The sequence below is a fragment of the Malaya genurostris genome, chromosome 1, assembly GCF_030247185.1.
Source record: "Malaya genurostris strain Urasoe2022 chromosome 1, Malgen_1.1, whole genome shotgun sequence".
In the NCBI taxonomy this organism is placed as follows: Eukaryota; Metazoa; Arthropoda; class Insecta; order Diptera; family Culicidae; genus Malaya; species Malaya genurostris.
In genome coordinates, this window is record NC_080570.1 from 95150949 (window position 1) to 95173396 (window position 22448).

General features: G+C 34.9%; 1 protein-coding gene across 6 annotated transcripts in view; it reads left to right on the forward strand.

The window, feature by feature from the left end:
• LOC131425135 (protein singed) overlaps window positions 1-22448 on the forward strand; it is a 61734-nt gene that overhangs the window by 32046 nt on the left and 7240 nt on the right. For 3 of the 6 annotated variants that reach the window (XM_058586746.1, XM_058586749.1, XM_058586747.1), the window contains exons 2-3: window positions 14512-14812; window positions 18298-18339. In XM_058586746.1, the coding sequence (XP_058442729.1) occupies window positions 14611-14812; window positions 18298-18339 (244 nt within the window). In that variant the 5' untranslated portion in view covers window positions 14512-14610. Of the gene's footprint in view, window positions 1-10617; window positions 10774-14511; window positions 14813-18297; window positions 18340-22448 lie in introns of those variants that run through there. The other 3 variants (XM_058586750.1, XM_058586751.1, XM_058586748.1) reach the window with 2 other exon arrangements.

Genomic DNA, 22448 nt, shown 5'->3' on the forward strand with positions numbered 1-22448 from the left:
GATCATAAGGTATGTTCGAACACTGACCTGGAAGAATTCTTAGTGTCGGTAGAAATCGTAACACTGGCCATGCAATGGTTCTGTATGCTATAAATAGGTTGCAAAGTCTTTTAAAACAGAAAGTCAAATTCAACAAAAGGACTGCAATTCCAAGATATTTTTCGTTCCTTAGGCTACAGTACTTTTGCAATTTGGAGTTCTGTCGTACGTGCATTTATAAAGCGAATTGCTGTCAAAATATTTCTAATTCATCCACTAGTGGCGCTGCTGTAGAGTATCAGTATGAGCATTGTAAAACACAGTGTGTTTCTCATACGAATGTTTTTACGACAAAGATGCATGAGTGTTTTGAGATTTTCTATTGATTTTTTTTCCGTGATCTTAATATTTTAATTGCTGTTTATTATTTGTTTTTAATTTCCTGCACTTTGTTTCTTTCTGTTGGTTTTCCATAATAACTATATTATATCTGTACCTGTATCACTGTATGTAGTAGATAAAATCACATTTCAAGTTTTGTTGATCACTCCGAATATGTCACAAAATTATACTATACAAACACAAGTACACAAATTTAAGCATAAAACTACGCGAACAAGTATTGTGTGTACTGAATCCCCTGGTTATTAATAACTTCGAAAGGCTAGTTGAGCTTCAATCTCAAACTAGATTCATGACAGTATATTTTAACCATATGTCACAGGAAATCAACCCTACAAGATATATTTCTATCCGTGTCACTATCCTAAATGTCCCTGACTCAACTTTGTTTTTCGACACATCCATGCAGCGCGAAGTGCGTGGAATCCCGGAACACCTACGCTCGTTGGAAATCCCAAAAATATTTACAAGTAGGTTTCTGCATATTGACTCTGAGAAAATATTTTACACGGACGGATCACGAATTGAAGAGGCTACTGGGTTTCGTATATTCAACAATATTGTTTCGGTCTCATTTAGGCTTCAAGAACCTGCATTTGTTTATATAGCAGAGTTAGCAGCAGTTCATTATAGTTTGAGTGTAATCGTCACATTATCTCCAAACCATTTTTTTTCTTTTCACAGATAGTCTGAGTGCAATTGAAGTCATTCGCTCAAACGCTGCTGGCAAAAATGAACCTTTTTTCTTGGGCAAAATAAAACAGTGCCTGAACGTCATATTGAATAATAATTATCAAATCACAATAGTTTGGGTCCCGGATCATTGCTCCATTCCAGGCAATGAAAGAGCTAATATTTTAGCCAAACGTAGTGCTATTGAGGGTGAAATTTATGAGAGACCGATTGCTTTCAACGAATTCTATAGCGCGTCTCGCCAAAGAACACTTGCCAGCTGGCAAGCTTCATGGGATAAAGAAGATCGGGGTCGGTGGATGCACACAATTATTCCTAAAATATTGACAAAGGCATGGTTCAGGGGACTAGATGTGAGTAGGGATTTCATTCGTGTGATGTCCAGACTCATGTCCAATCACTACACGTTAGATGCACATCTCTTTCGAATTGGACTTTCCGAGACTAATCATTGTGCTCGTGGCGAAGGTTATCGCGATATTGATCATGTCGTTTGGACATGCGTGGAGTATCGTGATGTCAGATCTCAACTAATAAATTCCTTGCGTACCCAAGGTAGACTGTCCAATGTCCCAATTCGCGACATTCTTGCTTGTCGTGACGTTCCTTACATGAAACTTCTTTATAATTTCATTAAGTCAGTTGGAGTTCCAATTTAAATTTTATTTTATTGAAGACTGTTTTCTCTTCCATGAGTTCAACCAATAGCCAGCTATCTTATATTAAATAAAAGTGATGAACTGATACAAACAAACCTGAAATAGTTATTAGATCATGTACAAAATAAATGTATTTCATTTAATGTAATTTATAATAGCAACTCGTTTGATAAAAACAGTGTTTAGATTAACTAATGAATACCAACATACTAATACGATATTCGAAATGTATTAGGTTTTAAGTACTATGTATTGTGGATGCCACGGCGAAGATAAACTTATGTATTTTGCCTATGAAATAAACGTGTTTATGGAAAAAAAAGTATTTTGTGCACAAAATAAAACCTTCTTCTATACTTACATATAGTGAAGAATTTTTTTATAACCCAATGCAATGAAATCGCCATGAAGATCATCGAACGGAATGCGTAGCAATGTAATTAGCCGTTCGTGATAAAAACCGTTCCTTTGGTCCAGCTAGCGCATCGCCAACCTTTGCTAGTTCCAATCAAACGCAATAGCAAGTACATGTAAAATTTTTACTCTGCTTTACCTTCGCATCAGCTGGCGATGTCTAAGTAAAGCGGTACAGAAATGGGCGCATTCGAGTTTACAGTTAAAGCAATTTGAGCTTTCAGCTTCAATAACATCACACTATCATCATCGTCATCGGAGAAGTGCAAAATCGCGAAATTTTGCTCATTCGGAGTTTACCAATGGAGAACGCGGGTTCGTGTTGTGAAGAAAGTTTTCAAAAATGGGCTACCAAAGCGGAGGCAAAAGCGGCCCCGTCGAGTGCGCTTGATCAGATTTCACTTATTGATTAATTCGATTAAGTCTCATTTCGATTGTGTTCCCAGCCTAATCTCATTAACCTTGATCTCGTGCTGAAGACAGCTGCATGCACGCTTGATTCCACACTTACCCAACGAAGCAACCGGCAAGTGTTGTTTCGGAAAACACGGTATCGAAACCGTCTGTTTTGATTTGTTTTCGTTTCGTGAGTCTCCCAATTATTTAATTACCGTCTTTCATTATATTTCCATATTTCAATTCAGTACTCAATTGAACATGATGGGCGGCATCAACTTTTTAGATAAATATTCGAGGCATGGAAGAACTTCGCGATAGCTAAGAATGAACGCAAATAAGCAGATGCGGTTGCAAGCGTTACAGTGTGATAACAACTTTTTTAACATGGAAGCTTTCTAATTTAGTTCAATTAGAAAAAACTTCTTTTCGGAAAACGGCAGAATATTTTAAGACCATTTAGATGTCGCAAAAAATAATTGAATCGTTGTCGTATATAATAATTGAGAGAAATTGGACGAGCCTAGCGTATAATATTGGATTTATTTGATAATGCCATTTTCAACATAAAAAATGATGAGTTGGCTGTTCACATCCAAATCCATTTCATTTTTTGCTCACCCAGAGTTACTCACTGCTTGGTTTTTTGTTTGCAGTTTTCTTTTTCCTTCCCAATATGGTGTGGTATCTAGTCTGTATGCATATACAATAGCGCTTTGTTCGATTCAAACTTTCAACTTTCATCTTATGCAAAGTCATCAACGCATCTTTTGATTGAATGGCGCTGCAGCCGGGAATCGCACATGTGAGAATATTTACATCTTGGAACGTCTAATCTCAGCAAGCAGATGTTTGCTGCTTGATCTCCTAACGTGCGGTGAAAATTATATTTATTCGTTGAACAGTAAAGAAACGGAATTATTTACATGGTCATTAACTTGGCCGTTATAAGATGTTGATCGTATATTTTAGTAGCAAACATTTCACGCCATTATCAGTAGCCTGGTTAAGCGAGCGATTCTCTCGATCTATATATAATCTTCGATCAAACTAGGCAGAATGACAAACTTAAATGTTAATTGATTTAATTATCTGTGCACACCCGAAAGCTTATGATTATATGAATACACCAATAATAATAATGAGTAATGAATAAGTTGTCCAACCGTAACAGTTTTTTTTATTTGAAAATTCTTGATTTTAATTTGTATACGATATGTATTGTTTATTTAATGTCAATTTTATTATCGCATACCATATTGTAAATGCGACTAATCTAAATCAAAACCTAATAAAGACTTCAACAGTCATACGACTAGAATAACTGATGAAGGCAAAACAAGCAATCACGTACCATTGTTCGATCGAAACCGGCTTTATGAGTGGTTAAGTTTTGATCGTTGGGGATTAGTTTGCCGAGAATTGAAAATGGTGCCTCAGTTTAAATTTGTTACTGTGTTCATCGGCTAAGCCGGCTGGTCCATTGAGTAAAACTGAAACGACTTTTGGCAATGAAGAATTATGAATTCTTACTCCATAGCCAAACATATTCTTTCGAGACTGGTTAGGAATAAATTGACAATACAATATTATTATTGCGGAGAAATTGTGTGACTTATAAATGATAATAAAGTAAGAGTTTTATCCCGAATATTAAATACAATGGTTTTATATTTGAAAGGGCACTATTATTCACAAAGGATATTGAATAAATTCACCGGAACCCTATGGATTCGACGCTGTTTCAGCAAACGTGAACATTTATTAAAGAGAAGAGATTTACATGCCAAACGAGTTGCAGTGTGATTTCCTGTTTTTCATATACTATGAGATCTCAGCTTGTAATGTTGATGATGAATACTAAATTGTTGATACTTGTTGAATTTTCAAGTATTATTTTTACTGTTCACCAAACAAAAAGTTAGAACATGTTTTTATACTTGACAATTTTTTTCGTTCGTAACCAATGTTCAAATTACTTCTAAAGTTATGCATGTGTTGCTTTCAAACTAAGCAAACGCTAAGGTACTTATGTATTTTGTGTTATGTCTTCACCCCAAAGGTGATTTGACCGCAGGTGCGAATAATAAGAAAGAAGAATTCTCTTTTGCTGGTCGCGCTTAATTCACAACTATTCCACATTTACAACCACTTGCATACTGTGCCACTCTAAGCAGCTCTAAAAAATGTTTACAACAGCAGCTAACGGTCATTTTTATTCTTATACTAATTTTGCACTTGGTCCGCTATGATCGCTCTTGCTGTTCGGAAACAACTTTCCAATAGCCACATCAAGTACAGTGGAGTCTCGTACAACGTGGATTCGGTTTTACCGGCATTCGTTTATGCCGGAAAACCGCGATATACGAAATCCAGAGCATATCGGATTCGACTGTAAACGGTTATCTCGCTTCTGTCAATAGATAGCATAATACAGGCAAACTTGTAGTAGTTACTTAGAGCCACAATTTAGAGTCATTTGGCAGACAATTAGTTGAGAACTGCTCCTCCAGAGGCGCTTCGAAAAAATGAAAAAAGTCATTTGCTTATTATGAGCAAAACGATTCGAGCTTCAAGTATTTCGTAAATTGTAGTATTTTGAAGATGTAGTTAGAGTGTTTGAATACACATTTTAAATATCAAAATTATCAATCTTATCAAAAACTAAACGATATAGGGTAGTTTTGTTCGTTGGAAAGTTGTTAAGAATGTCAGGGTAGACATTATGAGAACCATGTTAGTTTAGAACTTGCCCACCGAATAGCGCTAGTGGGTTCACAATTTTACGATAGAAAATTTATTAGGATGTGATATTTCTAAAACCTGATGATATAAAATTTCGGTGTTTTCAGAAAGTATATTTTGAGCCCAAAACAGATTAAATAGTGTAAACAGTAGTGAAAATTTATTTTACTTGGTGGTGCTAGTAATTCTATGATGAAAATTCCTGATAATCAATGTCGTGTTGATTTATTAAGATCGTTTCTTCTTCTTTTTTTCACTTCGTTCTTAAGAAAACATATTTCAGCAAAAAAATAAAACGAAAAATGCGCTATACCTCAGCTATACTTGTTTCTACATGGGCTTGACGAATAGATACCGTTGAATTATGCTTGCAATCGATCCAAAATCCTAGATAACGCCTTCCGATTTATCCACATTTCTAGAAAACTCTTATAAATTGAGTATAGTAAAGAACCATACTGTCTTCGGGAAGTTTTTTAAATTTGTTTAGATTAAAAGTGTAGGGTTGTTTAATTAGAATTAGATGAGAACTGTCTCACCAGAAGCGCATTGAAAAAAGCATGAAGAAATTGTATTGCTTTTAATACCACAAAGTTATGTTACGAGTAAAGATAATACTGATTAGGGTAAGGGCTCCCTATTTCATCGCATTTGTAAGAACGTCGCCTCAAAACCCCGGTTTAGCCACTAAAATCACTATAACTTTTTCATATTATAACTTCATTCGCCTTGCTCCACGTGTAGAATTGATTCACATTTCTTGAAATAAATTTTCAAGAAATTAATATTCATGTTCATGGAACAGCTAAAAACACTTATGATGTGTTCAGTACTCTACTCCCAATTTCATCTCAATGGATTGTTATCCGTCCTATCGTTGGTCCTTTATTCATCCTATAAATTAGTAATGGCGACAGCAATCAAAACAAAATATTCCACTATTACACACTCAGTTTCAAAATGTCAGAATTCTTCTTAAAAACGGCCTAATGCCAACTATGAGACGACACATGATATTTTTAGAACCAGTTTGAAATCATTTCAACGTTTAAAAATTTTTCAGTCGTTTCCGTTACCTTTCGCTTTAAATTTAAATTGCAAAGTTAATTTGGTGAACTTTAAATGAAACCAAAAAAGGAATTGTTACTATTTAGGCATTAGCCCTTCTTAAAACAAAATGCAGAGTCAGAGATGCCATTTATACAGATTTATCTGTATTGTATAGATTTTTGCGTTCGCATACTGATCTAAATCAATGTACAGATTTCCTAAATTTAAAACATATTTTTACAGGTTCATAAAAAGTGAGAAGTAAAAAAATACACTTTTCTCTCTGAGTATCTATTAGTATTTGATTGCAGTGATTCTTTAAAAGTTTATTAATCAACGGACAAATCATATGTTAAAGTGGAAATCTCTTATGCAGATAATTAATTATGATTAACACCATTTTATTAGAGAAAACAGATAGAACAGATAGAGCAGATATAGACTTTCTATGCAAAGTAATACATATTTTCTATGAAAATATCTGGCATCTCTGTGCACAGCCGAAAAACACACACACTTCACAGCGTTATGTTGACGTATAGCAGAATGAAACCAGTGCTGCTAGATTTGCCACAATGGTTATTTCAATAGTATTTAACACGTTCTTTCTGGCAATATTCGAAGCCGGAACAGTTTTACTGAAATATTAATATGAATAATATAATTAAACTAATGTCACGGATACCAAAAACATACTTTTTGATGATAATTTGAAGAAGAAAAACAATTTTTGTTTTGTAACATTATGAGATAACTTGGCAACTTTGCGAAACCAAACGAGATGAAAACAAAACGCGATCAAGTTAACAAAGTGAAAAACTTTCACCTCATATTTTTGAAGACTTTTATTGCTTGTCGGGTAATGTTTAAAGTTTTTAATCCCTAACTAAACTAGTGGCAAGTGAACATTACTAATTATGAAGTCGTCCATCATTCAATGGTAGTGTAATTGTGCGAAATAGTGATCATGTTTTGAGACGAATCGATTAGTAGATAATCAGAAACATGACGAACTGTAAATCTTGAGACGAAAATGTGTCCTAAATTGAAAAGTGAGTTTATTTTATATGAAAAAATAGATCACCGAAGAGTTTAAAACCATTTCTTTCAATGGGAAAGTGTGACAATAGCTTTTATAATCATTATTTAAAACATTTCACAGTTTGGTTCAGGTAGGTTGTAAAATATTATTCATGTTCAAAGTAATGAGGTGACGGGATGATATAGAAATAGGAGCTCAAATGAAATAGGGAGCCGTTACCCTAATTGGAAAGGAGTGATCCTGAATCAGTTTCTGTGCAATACATAAATTATGCGCAAAACAGAAATGTATTCAAAAAGAATCGCTGTACCAGGTGGGAAAGTTGTTCGGAAGATCTTTAACTGCATAATGGAGGGTGTTTTAGTATAAAACTTGTCCTCTCCGCATCGCAAATGCGCTAGTTCTGAAGACAACGTACATTACACCATATCTCAACAATGTGATAATTTAGGAGCTTTTGAAAATGGTGCTGTCGTTCAAACTCCTTATTGTTACCTCGATATCCAACGTGTCGAAGCCATTCAAAATAAACTTCTTCGGTTAACTCTTCGTAGTCTTCTTTGGAGGAATCCCTACAATGTTTCCAGTCATCAGAAGCGTTATAAATTTATCGATTTGCACTTTTTATCCGTTCGCTGAAATGCTCAGAAAGAAATAATGAGATCTACACAACATGTAAATCAATAGCAACATGGAATGGGTCGAATCGAAAATTTGATTGAAAACCATCATCGATGAAAAATTCAATTGAATTGAATTGAATTTTCAATGAGTAGGACTGTATCTTTCAATTGACGCTCTTAGGCCGTTCACGTACCCGATTTTGTTACAATCTTAAACTGGTTAGCCTGACTTGTTACGAGAACTGAATTCGGACTTTCACTCTCGTTATCTTCGATCTCATCCATTTCTGAGAATGCAATCAGTATTATCTGATTACGGCTTTTTCTAGAATGTATCGTCAATTTATTCAATGTTCCCAATTATTTTTAAACTCTCCTTTCTAGTTCTTAAGTGTTAGACTCAGTTATAGGATTAGTTAAATATTAACTCTATGATAACAGTTCCGCGCACTGAACCCGAACCCGATCGACTCGAACTCGAGAATAAATTTTCTTCCAAACCCGAACCCGAATCGTACTCACGGAAAAATAAAAATCTTTACCCAGACCCGAAAAAAATTTTGTGGTCGGGTTCAAATACCCGAAACCCGAACAAATTTTTCTACCCGTGCACGTTTAAACTGAGAAAATCGTCACCCGTACCCAACCTGAACCCGACAAACAATTTGTTTTCTGTACCCGAACTCGTGTTTGGCACCATTTTGTTTTAGTATTGAGCCGGACAAGTGTAAAATACACGCATCAGAACGTGTGAAAGAATATAACCGCCCGTGCTCGGAACTGTGCCGGAACTAAACTTGATCGTAAGTTCATGAGAACGTTAGTACTGTTTTTGCCTTTCTCTATAGAAAGGTATTAGAATTGCTGGAAAAACCGACTTTCGAACGGACCCATAGTGTTATATACCATTCGACTCAGTTCGACGAGATCGGAAAATGTTTGTGTGTGTGTGCACTTTTCGAAGATATTTGAACGCGCTCAATTTTCTCAGAGATGGCTGAACCGATTTTAACAAACTTGGGCTCGTTTGAAAGCTGCTATTGGACCATTGATCAAGTTCGAAGATCAAATGGCTGTGACTTTTGGTTCCGGAGATATGATTGTATAAGTGACGTAACCGACAAAAAGCGTTGTATTTGAACGCGCTCAATTTTCTCAGAGATGGCTGAACCGATTTTAACAAACTTGGGCTCGTTTGAAAGCTACTGTCGGGCCATTGGTTAAGTTCAAAGATCAAATGGTTGTGACTTTTGGTTCCAGATATATGATGGTATAAGTGACGTAACTACATTTATTTTTACCGCTCTTATATATATAAGGGCGCCAAAATTTTGGGATCACCTCTATTTTCGTTAAGCTCTGGTGCTCAAAAGTTTAAGCACCTCGAAAAAAGCCTTCATGCAAAATTTGACCTACATCGAACATGCATAAGGGGTGCTGCCCGGTGGTAAAGGTTTGACAATTTTCTATCTTGAAAAAGCACCATAGGGGGGAGTACATGAAATTTTCAAAATCAAAATTTTTTTTGATGCCGAAACTCTTAAAACTGTATAAAACATCAAAATTTAGTGTCATCTAAAAAAAAATGTTTTTTTGAAAAAATCAACTTTCTGGGACTTTTTTATATTTTTTCTAAGTCCCAAAAAGTGGACTTTTTCAAAAATATTTTTTTTCGAGATGATACTAAATCTCGACGTTTCATTCTAAGCCTTTTGGCATCAAAATTTTTTTTCGATTTCGAAAATTTCATGTACACTCCCCCCTATGGTGATTTTTCAAGATATATGATAATTCCACTAAGTGGACTAAGAAGGCTTTTTTTAGATTAGCATCACTATTCTCATACAAATAGGCAACGCAAATGTCAAGCACTAGCTTGGAAAAATGATGCTGACTGTGTGACAAAAACACAAGCATGCTTTTGTGAAATACTTGAATCAATCTGAATCAGTTGGTGTCAAAATTAGTATCTGAAATTATATAATAAAAGTATGATATATATTTTCATGAGACTGTTATGAAAGAAGAGAAAGGCATTATCACACCACTAGGTGGATTAAGAAGAGATTTTTTTCGAATTATTCGTAGTGTATTAAATGGCAAACATAACATTCCAGTGAAGTGTGCCAAATAACAATTCATTGAAACGTGAACCTGACGCTAAAAAATAAAAATCTTTTCTCGTACTAGATCCGAACCCGAAAAAAATTTGTAATCGGGTTCAAATATCCGAAACCCGACCAAATTTTTCTACCCGGACTCGACCTGTACCCGTTTAAAATGAAAAAAATCGTCACCCGTTCAAATACCTTTTATTCATTTAATGATGATACTTAGTGAACAATTGCTAGGATTTTGCACTATTTGCTATGGTTAAGTAATCTGGTCGTATTTATCGCGATATCTTGTTTACCTAGCACAGAAGACACTAAACAGTTACTAAGCGACATCAGTTGAAATGTTTGCTATTCCTGTTGTGATTTCGATGACGTGTCTGACTATTCTGATTGAGGCGATAATAATAATAATCGACAGAAACGCTTCCAACTGATAAATTGAACATTCATACAAAGTAAAGTTCTTTTTGATAGTTCCAATTCAATTCACAATCTACGTGACTTTCTCGGTATTCAGATGTGATCAATTTGATTCAATGTGTAAACCTTAGTAAGAGTTTTTATTTTCTTAGATGTACGCCAGTACTTTTTTATATTGAAATTCCTAGGTGACGGCAATTGGCTTTGGCTTTCCAATCATAATCAAATTTCATGTAAGTACACATTTGTACAATTTTTTTAGAATTCTTGACCAAAACGTGTCTGTTTTTCATTTTAAAGAACGGTATCTTTCCTTGAGATTCCCTAAACCTTCGAATTGAACCAATGTTGTCAAAATGACTTTAAATAATTGTAAACGATATACACGCTCTTTGAACATAACTCATGATTTGAGTCGCGATTACTCAAATTTATAAACTGAAACGTTGTTTCAACATTATGGTTTTTGTGAAATTTATGTCGTTTTGGCTTGGTATCAAACCCAACTCCCTAACTGTTGTCAAACCGTTTGTATAAATCCAACCTCGAACCTTCGAACCTCAGTCATTGAACTGAAATTCATTTCAGTTTCGACCCTGATTCTTATATCGGATTTTTTTCATTTAATACAATTTCGTGAAAAGTGTTTGTTTGATGAAACTATTCTGGGTCAGTTTCAGTTTTCACAAACGAAGACGACATTAGTCAAGTCATGAGCTAGCCATATCTTATGTCGTTTTCGCTTGAGAAAACTGAATCTGACCCAGGGTAGTTTCATCAAACAAACACTTTTCACGAAACTGTGTTGGGTTCGCACTTCGCAACATGGGTTTGAGCAAAACTGATATAAAAACGAGGTTCGAAACTGACTCGATTTTCAGTTCAACAACATTGAAACTAGGTTCGAAACTAACTTCAAACAAACGGTTTGGGTGAGACGACATTAGTAAGCGTTGGGTTTCCAAACACTTGATTGGAAATAATACTTCAAACCACGTTGTGCTGCTCGGTGCTTATTCTCGGAATACTCTTATCACTTACGGCGAAGCTCTTAACGTGTGAGCACGTTGATTTGCAGACAGTGCTTTAGAAGTTCGAGCAATTCGCGAGAAGGAAAAAAATATTTTTCCGCGACGTCGCGATATATCATTGATAGTCAGGAACTGTCCATGCGACTATAAACGAGACCGATGGACATTGCAACTTTTTTATACAAACAGGATATTTTTTGTCGAATTTAAGAACTCAAAAATATACTGTTTTTCATTATTGTTTCTAGATCCGTGAAAATTTTCCAGTGAGATCACGTTCATCGAAATTGGCTAACATGATTTCTTCCAGATAATTAGTAGTCTGAAAAACGTATGGCTGGACCCATCTGCCAGGTGGATGGTTAAGGTGGTATTCAAATCAACATTACGCTTCATAGCTCGCAGTTCTCCGATTACGCATTCTTTCAAATTAAACAGTACTTTGGTACATTGCGTATATTTTTTGAAACCACATTTCACTCATTTGGGGGAGTTTTTCGATTTCCATGTCTAAATATCTCGAGAACGGTTGCTTCTAGGAGAAAGGTAGTTATGAACAAATGTTTTTTCAATAATCTGTAGAATTAGAATGACTATTATTTATCAAAAACTTTATGTTTTGCAAATGTTGGTGAACTGATTTTATTTACACCAAAATTTGGGCTTTACGTTAAGGTTCAAAATTTAAAAAACACTTTGAAGAGAAGTTTGTTTTTAATTTTAGTACTTCGGTTGGTTTTCTTATTAGCATTAGAGACCACCCGTGTGTTGCTACTCCTTTATTGTTCAGAACCAATTAAGCATGCAAAATGTGTTTCTGACACAACTTACTTGGGAATAGCATGTAATTTCACATTTTGTAAACTGGATTGATCAGCATCAATGTCGACGCCGGCCACATTTGAATTCATATATACTTGGGAAGAAAGGATTGTTAGTAAAATGCATGTTGCTACTAGAAACCGAGGAATCCTCTGCATTTCCACATGCATCACAGGAAGGGGGTGTGTTTATATAGCTCTGGTTTTGTATTAATATGTACTTCCTACTAAAATACGATGTTTCTTCCGAAACTCGTAAACTTCTAATAGTCGGCGTGTTCCGCTTTTTTCAGTAGAAAGTCGTAATACTGGCAACATGTCACTCGATCACCATCAATCGAACAATAACGCATTACGCGATATAAAGTAATGTTGATATCTACACCCCAACAAAAAAAAACCAAATGGATCTTCCTCATAATCTAAACAAAATTTTCATACATTCTTGTAAAGCACGGTAGCAAGAAATATCTGGACGGTAGTGAACTTTACGCGCGCGTCTTAAACTTAGCGTTAATCCCGAATCAAAATAGATCCATTGATCAAACGTTCCCCGAATAATCGACGGAGTCTAGTCTAGCCCGATTTTGAGTGAGAAGAAATATAATGATGATGATGGTTCCATCTCATACCCCTACAAAGGTGTGAGCAGAACGAGTTATCTAGATGATAATTATAAAAAATAATTATAAATATAATAAGACATTGTAAATTTAAACAAAATGTGTAATATCTCTACGAAACGATCTCACCAGTATCTTGTTTATCTTATTCGCATTGCTGTAAACAACGCGAGATTGCTTTAAACACACCATTATTGAAAAAATAAATACTCGCGTATGGGTTTAATATCAGATTTTCTACTTGAATTACACGATTGACTTGTGTTTTTTCTCACATTCCATAAAAATTTGATAATATAAATCTGATAACACCGACAATGATATGCAGATGGCGCTTAAATCGGCTGACATCGTTTTAGTTTAGGTGGTATATATTTAAATTTCGCGAATCAGCATTATTCAATAAATAACACTTTTCACTAATCAACACACACTTACCACAGCTGCACTATCATTCAAAATAACTGTTTCGACCAATTACTCTACTATAAATTTGTTGATGCACATCGAAATTGAACCTTTTTTTATGAGCAACATTTAGGCACCGCATCGTACTCCCAAAGTCAATGCCTGCATGTCTATTTCGGTTGGTTTTCTAATCCTTGAAAAAGTATTCAACTTTTTTTTCAAAGTGTATATTTTTTAAGAGTGCCCAATCGATTTTCTTCAACTCTTTTTCAACAGACTGCGCAGCCGATTCATAAAGTACAGAATCATTGCATGGCTAGTACTACGATCCTACTGACACGAAGAATCCTTCCAGTGCTCGAACATACGACAACTGGCTTGTAAGATAACCGTCCTTGCATTGAACCACCAACCGGAAATAGTGGTACAAAACTGTGAAACAGAACTCATTCAATTTTCTCAGGGTCGTCATAACCGATTTTCATAGGTTTGAATTTCATCCGGATCCGATTTCCGTTTCCTATATTACTGGGTGAAGTGTGTTGAAAATTACAAACCGTTATTGAGAGCGAAGATAAAAAAAACGGAATAATTTTTCTAATTTTGATTCATAACTGTTTACAAATTAGAAAGATTATATTAGTTTATTCCTAAATAAATTTTCTAGTTTATTTTTAAGTTTCAAATGAAGTTTTAAATATATGAGTAATTGATTTTCTCATAGCTAGTTTTTGCTGTTGTTTTCGAATGCTGTTAGATGTTCATTCGGTACCATTGAACTCTAGCTTGGTACAATATAAAACATATAGTATAAACTAAAACCACATCATGTGTATGAGCAAAAAGGCATGTAAACTTATCGGCTGCTCACGTGCTTGTATAAGCTTTAAAGTGGTGAAAAATATCTATAAGTTTTCTCACAAATTATAATAATGGGCGCTGTTACTCTTACACCCTGTGATCCTCACAACAAGCATTTTTTGCCAACCAATCGGAACTTTCTAATCGTATGTGCTACACATACAAGTACTTGAGTGTCTTAAAAAAAAGTAATCATCTATTTTTCTTTCTTTGTTCGTGTTTTTTAGGCAAGAATATCTGGAAAACATTCAGATAGGAGTCGTGTGTTTGTTATAACTGCAGTCAACAGAGGCACATTCGCTACCAATAGCGACCGCAGCAGAAATATGAATGGCTCAAACTACGAAATTAACACGAATGGCGATATTCTATCACAGAACCAGCAGAAGGGTTGGTGGACCATCGGTCTCATAAACGGTTTGTACAAGTACATGACGGCCGAAACCTTCGGCTACAAACTGAATGCAAACGGAGCTAGTCTGAAAAAGAAACAACTCTGGACACTGGAACCTTCAAACACCGGAGAAAGTAAGTATGAACGTGCTTTATCTTCGTTTGAAAGCGATAACATTTCTATTTTCATTCACTCGGTCTAGTTGCACTGCTAAGAGCAAAATGCTTTTTTTTCCTAAATTTGTATGTTGTCTAAGCAATTTCGGCTTGGATAGTAATAGAATTTCTGCGACAATGCTAAATTATTGTATTTGAAGAATGTGACGCTGTTCGATGAAAAATATTGAATCAATCAATGTTAAACCTAATTAATCGATTTTTGGATGGAATGGTCCGAGTCAAATTTCGAATTGGCTTCATTGATCAGGCAACTGATTCTAATGAAATGATGCAAGCGAACGGAGAGTATATAGATAACGTTACAAAAGGCACAACCGTGTATATAAGAAAGCAAAAGTCTATACAGTAATTACAATTTTTCCTTATGCTATGTGGTGGTCACAGCATGCGTTAAGTATGCTGAATAACAGACATAAACTACAATATGATAGCCCAGAGTGGTACGTAGATTTGAGCGCTAGGTATCGAACCGTTAATTATTTCTACGTGAAACATGTAGTTGCACGTTTTATCTTTTTTCAGCGAAGAAGGTATATTTCCTGAGTCTTAAAAAAATATCATTACCCTTTCTGATAATACTTTATTCGATGAATCTCTTGATTCATAATTTCAGATATTTCAAAAGTTCACTTCGTATTACTGTTCGATACGACCCGTGTGTTGAAAATTCTTAAATCAATGCATTATGAGTAAGGGATTGCGAAATTTTAGCTATTTTCGTTGCGCCAACTGGTAACTCTGAGACCCGTTGAACAGAGTTTTAAGATCAGCTGTCTCCGCTCTTCCGCATTTGATTTTCCAGTCGAAGGACAAAGGCTGTCCTACCCAGTATTTCAATTTCGACATAATGTAAATAGATGAATTTATTCTGACATCAAATAAGTGTCGTGGAACTCACATTGATGTCTCGTAGATGACTAGACAAATTTTAACATGCAAAGGAAAGAAATCAAATAAAAGATACGATTAACCTATCGATTATCGATTACAACTAGAGAGAATCATATGTAAGGTACGATAATAGCATAACTTTAAATTCAACCTTGTGATCTATTACGGAAAAGGTGTTATTACACTGATCGGTGCATTGATAAAGGGTTTTCTCCGTTATGTAAAAAAAACTGTTTAAAATTAAGACCAATTTGATTCACATTTGTTTATTCAATTTCAAAAGGAAGTTTTCTGTCACTTTCTATGCGATCATATGATAAGTGACAACGGCACATGATAGGTCTCAGGAATAAACATGACTGTTAATTGATCGAATAAACATCGGAGTAATGATTTGCTATAACCAGTTTAGCTTCTGTTAGATATATTGTATTGCGTGCGTTGATCCCGATGGTCATGCCAACTTGCAGTTTCGAAAAACCAGGAAAGTGGAATTGGACCTCACAGCGGCAGATCTCAACATCTTGATAATGCATAACAACCACTTGTTAAGTTTGAAGCTGTCCGGGATACACTTGAATCTGGTGCTTCAAGAAGTGATAGCATCAAGTAACCACAATTTCACCACGCACTAGCAACAAGTGGCTGCACTTTTTCAATTAATCAAGTGATTCAAAGTGAGGCGGAAGAAAAAATGCCAAAGCAGATGAACGGAATAGCATATCATAATACACTTACAGTCAAAAGTTTTCAACTAAGCTTGTTGAATTAAAAAAATGGTAACTTTTAGTTTGATTAAAAATAATTGTTCTAATTATTATAATGTAAATCTATACAAAAAAGTAAGCATTAGAGTATGATTAAAGAAGAGAAATAATTAAATTTAGAATGTCCACTGGGTAAATAATTTGCTGACGCTCGCGGCTTCGAACATCTGGGTGTCGCTAAGTGACTATTTATTCCTGTTCCTGTAATATTTTTTTTTTAATTTTATGCTTTCTACTCTTTTATAAAAAACAGGTTATGGTTGTAATGTTTTCTGTAAAATAGTTGCAATGCTGTAAACGGTATAAAACTGACTGCGTTAGAAATTAAAAAAAAATATTTAACTATGTTTTTTTTTTAAAAAAAAGCTTCAATATGTTTTCATCTTCATTCATGATATACATAAAATTACACTGAAGACTTTTTAAACGCGGAAGATACGTACCGCACAAAAGAACGTGGAAATTCGGAAATCTTCGTAAAATAGGCGGGAGGGTAATGTGAGAGACATAACTGGATGACGAGAATACAAATAAATCTGACATGCTTTTACACACATTCGAATATCGATAATCGCACGCACTAGTTTATTGATTGTGTGAATTTAGCAAACTTTCAATGCGTCATCTGGGGGGGGGGACAAGACCGATTAAATTAAATTTGCAATGTTCAAATTCATTTATAAATTGAAAAATGCACAACATATCATTTTTATCTTTCTAGAATTTCTAAATCTAAGTTGGAAGTTAATATGACATTAATTTCAATAACTTACTTGTCCAAACCCGTCTCGGAAATGCATATTGCATAGCGATTTTAAAGAATACCATGAACCGAATTTAAGAATTGCGAAATATAAATTATTGAAATCAACTTGCCAAGCGTGAACCAAAGGTATCTCTAATTTCTTCAAAACTTTATGAGAAATGGTAGAATGTTATTCACTTATATGCTGGTTTGATATGCACTTCACAAACTATATATTTCTAGTAAACATCATACAAACTAGTTGTAATTCCATGTAAAAAGATCTTGTTCGGATATTATTCAGTTATTTTATAAAAAGATACATAGTTTGAATCATCTAGGTGAAGTATTGTCATCATGTCAATGGTTCCAATCTGTAACAAAGAATGAGCAACTAGCAAACAAAACATGTCGTAAGCCCATTGCACCTGATCACTGAAAGTATTTCGTATTTCTATGTGTCGGTTTTGCGCCGTAAGCTTTAATTCATGCAGTTGAAAATTTTTGCGTCTTATTTTGGCACTGAATTTCACCTTATTGCTCATTCATTCAACTTAAATTTTGAGTTAGGTGTATTTATCTCATACTACTGAAAACTGAATCATTAATTGCTGATCATATTTTCGATGGTATGAAGAAAATATTATGCTGCAGCGTTAAATGTAACAAGAGATATTCGTGATTAAGTTCTACCCATTCCTGTACCCCATTCTTGGCTAGGTCATACAAATTTTCAGTTCGTTTCGCAATCCGGGCAGTATGATGAAGCTAACTATCCATCTATCTGTTTTATTCGTCAAATCATTTCACAGAGATTTTGAATCAAGCTTTTTGGATATCTGAAAGAACTTTTTATATAGATTCACGAATAATATGCAAAAAAATGATATACATTTGATCGAAAATATTAGTTTTATTATTTAATCAGTCATTTTAATTGAAGTTTATTTGAGGAGGTAGCCATTACACAAAGACACTCTTTATCACATTAAACAATTCATTTATCATGTCTCTTCTCATCCACCTATCCGTTATAGATCGCTGGCAACCTGGTGCCAACACAAAGCCAGATGATAAAGGTAATTTTTTAATTGTTGGGAGTGATGTATTTAAATAGTTTTTTTTTTTATTGATTTTGTCTTGAGTGAAATTATTATTTTCATTTAAGTATTGAATTATTGTATCTGTTGAAGACCATCTGAAGGATTACATTCACTTTGCTGTTATTTACAATGTTTGAGACACTCCTCGTTTGCCGAGTAAGACATAGTTTCTGCTACAAATTGATCCCAAAAACCTATTCAGTATGCCTAGCACTGACAACACAACAGCATCAACACAGACAACACACAACATACTTAGATTTTACATTATATGAATAGCGATCTAGAAGTTATTGATGTGAACACTTGAAAATAACAAGAAAAAATAACAAAATATCTGTATTAAATTAAAGTATTCGAGTAGTGAATAAAAATAATCGATAGATGCCAATTTTGTGTAAGATTAGTTTGTTGAAAACTACAATGAAACCGTTTACTAATATTTAATACACGAAATGCCCATGGAAACTGTTCTCTCGCATGAAATTTGATAATATTGATCCTCAGTACTTGATTGAGACCAGCAAAATCGAAAGTATTTTAAGCACTCTAAGATTTTTATGAAATCTGCCAAATCACGGAAAAATCACAGTCTGCACTTATTTACTCCTGATCCGAAAAACAGATTCGGTTTATCTAATTTTAGTTCATTTAACGAAATTCCCAATTTGCATAACGCGAGTGGCAAATATAATGATAATCGAGTCATGTAAGATTATTTTAACGAGAATTTGCTAAATGAAAATGAAAGGTCAAGTTGAAGAGGCGTGAAATTTTTGATTATTGGAATCTCTTAATAAATAAGGAGTCAAATATATCAAACATGATTCAGACGATTGTAAAAATAGTTGAACACAAATAATTTTACACTGTTTCGCTATTATTATATAGAAAAAGCAAACACTGTGAATATCATCTTTCTAGCAGTTAGATTCATCTTTCCAAATAGTTAACTTTAGCATTCTATGGTAGTGGGAAGCGGTCGATTAGAAATTGTCTATTCAAGTCTCGATATCAAATCGTTTCGAATTTCGAATATTGATAGATGCCCAAACAAACTTCCTTTGCTAGGATTGCTATCTGCTCTTCTGTTCTGGTTTCTGCAAATCGATTTCTTCGAGATAGCTTGATTAATTTTCACAATCTTAGACTCGAAGTGGTTTTACGATTCCATTTGTTGAATTTGAATTTGAATGAGTTATAAAGAGTAGAGTCGACCTAAGAGTCCCCGTATGAGACACGACGTAAAATATGTGGGAAATCTTAAAATCTTAAATGCAGAATTCAACAATTGATGACTAACTGCAGTCTTTATGGTCACATGGGTGCATGATACTCGAATACTCCGAATTCATATTTGAGATCATTAGCCACTTGATTGCGTTATTAAAGTACACAAGAAAATCAGAACTTCGACTACACCCGATAGATTTTTCGCAGTTATTTTAACTACTAAAGAAACCGAACTTCTATTCATTTTAATAATTCTGATCGTTATTAACACATCACTCAATGTTTACTGAGAAAAACAATATTTTTGATTTTATTCATCAATGCAGTCTTCAAGAGCAATACAATCATTCCAGCGTTTTTCTAAATTCTCGGTGCCGTGCTTGTAGAAGCATTTGTTTTTTGTCTGAAAATAGGCTTAAAAATCAGCAATTGTTTTTTATATAAGTAGAATTTCTTACCAATGAGCATTTTTTTATCTCAGCGAATAGCCAGTAGTCACTGGGGGCCAGATCTGGACTATATGGTGGATAAGGAAGTAATTTGAAGTGTAATTCGTTCATATTAACCATCATTGCCATCGACTTGAGAATCGGTTCTTTGTCTTGGTGAAACAGTGTTTTCTTTGATATATGAGGTCGTTTTTGCTTGATTTTTGCATTCAACTGATCGAACAATGCTGTGTAAGTCAAAGTCTTGGCATTACATTCCTATTGTGGAAATTGACCTTTCTGCTTCAACAGACTTCACAGCCGATTTTTAGCGTTCAGAATCATTGCATGGATACTATTGCATACTGCTCGTTTGTACGGTCAACACTCGAATATTGTTCGTCAGTATGTAACCCTCACTTTCATAATGGAGCTTTAAGACTTGAATCAATACAGCGCAGATTCGTTCGTTTCACTCTTCGTCGTTTGCCTTGGAATAACCCTCACCAGCTGCCTTGTTATGAAAGCCGTGGGATGCTTATCGGACTCGATACTCTACAAGTACGCCGAGATCTGTTCCGTGCAATGCTAATTGCCGATATTTTGTCGAACAATATTGATTGTCCTGCACTACTTAGTAAAATCAACATCAATGTTCGTTCTAGAGCTCTTCGCAACAACAACCTCCTCAGAATGCCTCTACGCCGTACTAACTACGGAATCAACGGTGCCGTTATTGGATTGCAGCGAACCTTCAATGGCGTATCTATGGGATTCGATTTCCATTTTCTTCGTAACAGAATAAAAGCGAATTCTTTGAATATTCTTAGAAATAATCATGAGGACTTCAGTTTGTCTGTTGATTAAAAATGTATATAAATAAATAAATAAAATGTGTTTCGGCAACTGCTACGATACTATTGACAATGGGCCGTATGAATAAAATGTAGTAAAGTGCACAGAGTAAAACGGGTTTAGCATGCTTGATGTGGATGCTACATATGGATCACGTTCCTGTCAACATCAGAACAACACAACAACATTCGAACATGTAGTATTTACTACAATTTTTCGGTAGGTAGCTCCAGAGGTTGCTACTCGTGTGTTTGCTGAAAAAAATGAAGTAGAAAAATTAAATAAAGTGGCATTTTTTCAGCAGTAAGTACGTTTCTTGCTTTGTGCATACTTATGCAGGTTTTCCAGCTCCGTGGCGATACGGCATGCAGTAAATGTTCAAATTCGAAAGCAGCATAGCTACATGTTCGAACTTGTTTTTTTATTCATACCAAACCGCGTTATACTCTGTGGACTTTGTTTTTGAGAAAATACTACAAACAACAGACTTTACTACATTTTGTTCATACGGCCCACTGTCACTGTCACTGACTCTCAAAATGCCATAAAATTTCACACATAGGCTTTTAAAAGTTGGCACTTCATAAACGCCATATGGATTTCACAATGATAGCACCATCTGTGCGTCAATCACACAACTTATTGAGTGATGTATTATATCATACTGCAGATGAAATTCAAATATAAATTTAATCTTTGTACTATTCGTGAACGATCATCATCTTGTTGAAAGGATATTCTTTTGTAAGAATTTTCAATTGATCGATACATGTTGGCCGCTGCACACTTCTTGTTGCACGGAGCTGTATCGGCAAAGAATTTGATCGGAAAGATGTAAATAGTCCATTATCATCCACAAGCATTGTTCATTGTTCGTACCCGTCGAGATTTGAGAATTCAATTTTTGTTATAGGTTCACTTCTTGCGATGGCGAACTTTTCTCGATCAAAACGTCCTACAAGTCCTAAGCTTCAAGCCCAAGTACACGAGCTCGTCGATTTCATCTTTCGTATGAGGAACAATTTCTCCTGACCCTTTTTCTTCCATGCTGAAATAATCTCTTAAGTCCCATATTCCCATGTACTTGAATTTCGACGCTTTTATGTCAATTCTCCTGGGTTCAATTTTAATCCGATGTGCGTTTCCTCCATCTTCTCAAAGTTGCGTGCTGTAGTGTCAATGTCATCCGCGCAGACTGTCTGAAAATCATGCCACTTGTGTTCTTCGTTCTTCTTATTATAGCCTCCAATGCAAAGTTGAATAGCAAATATGAAATACCGTAACTCACTGCGATATGCAAAGGAACTTGCTCGTGACAAAATTGGACAGATTGAATTTGGAATATTACAAATTTACTTATAGTTCAAACCAATATAAATATGTCATTCATTTAATTGTGCATTATTGGTCATCTTAAAACTAATAACAGTTACTTAATTAGGTTTCATGTAGAAACTACAAATTTTGATGTTTACTCCAGCCACTAGGATCTGTGCTGACTTCTCTGCAACAGATTTAGCTTTATGAGAGCCCAATATCGATAGGTTGCAACCGACGACTTGCAACTCT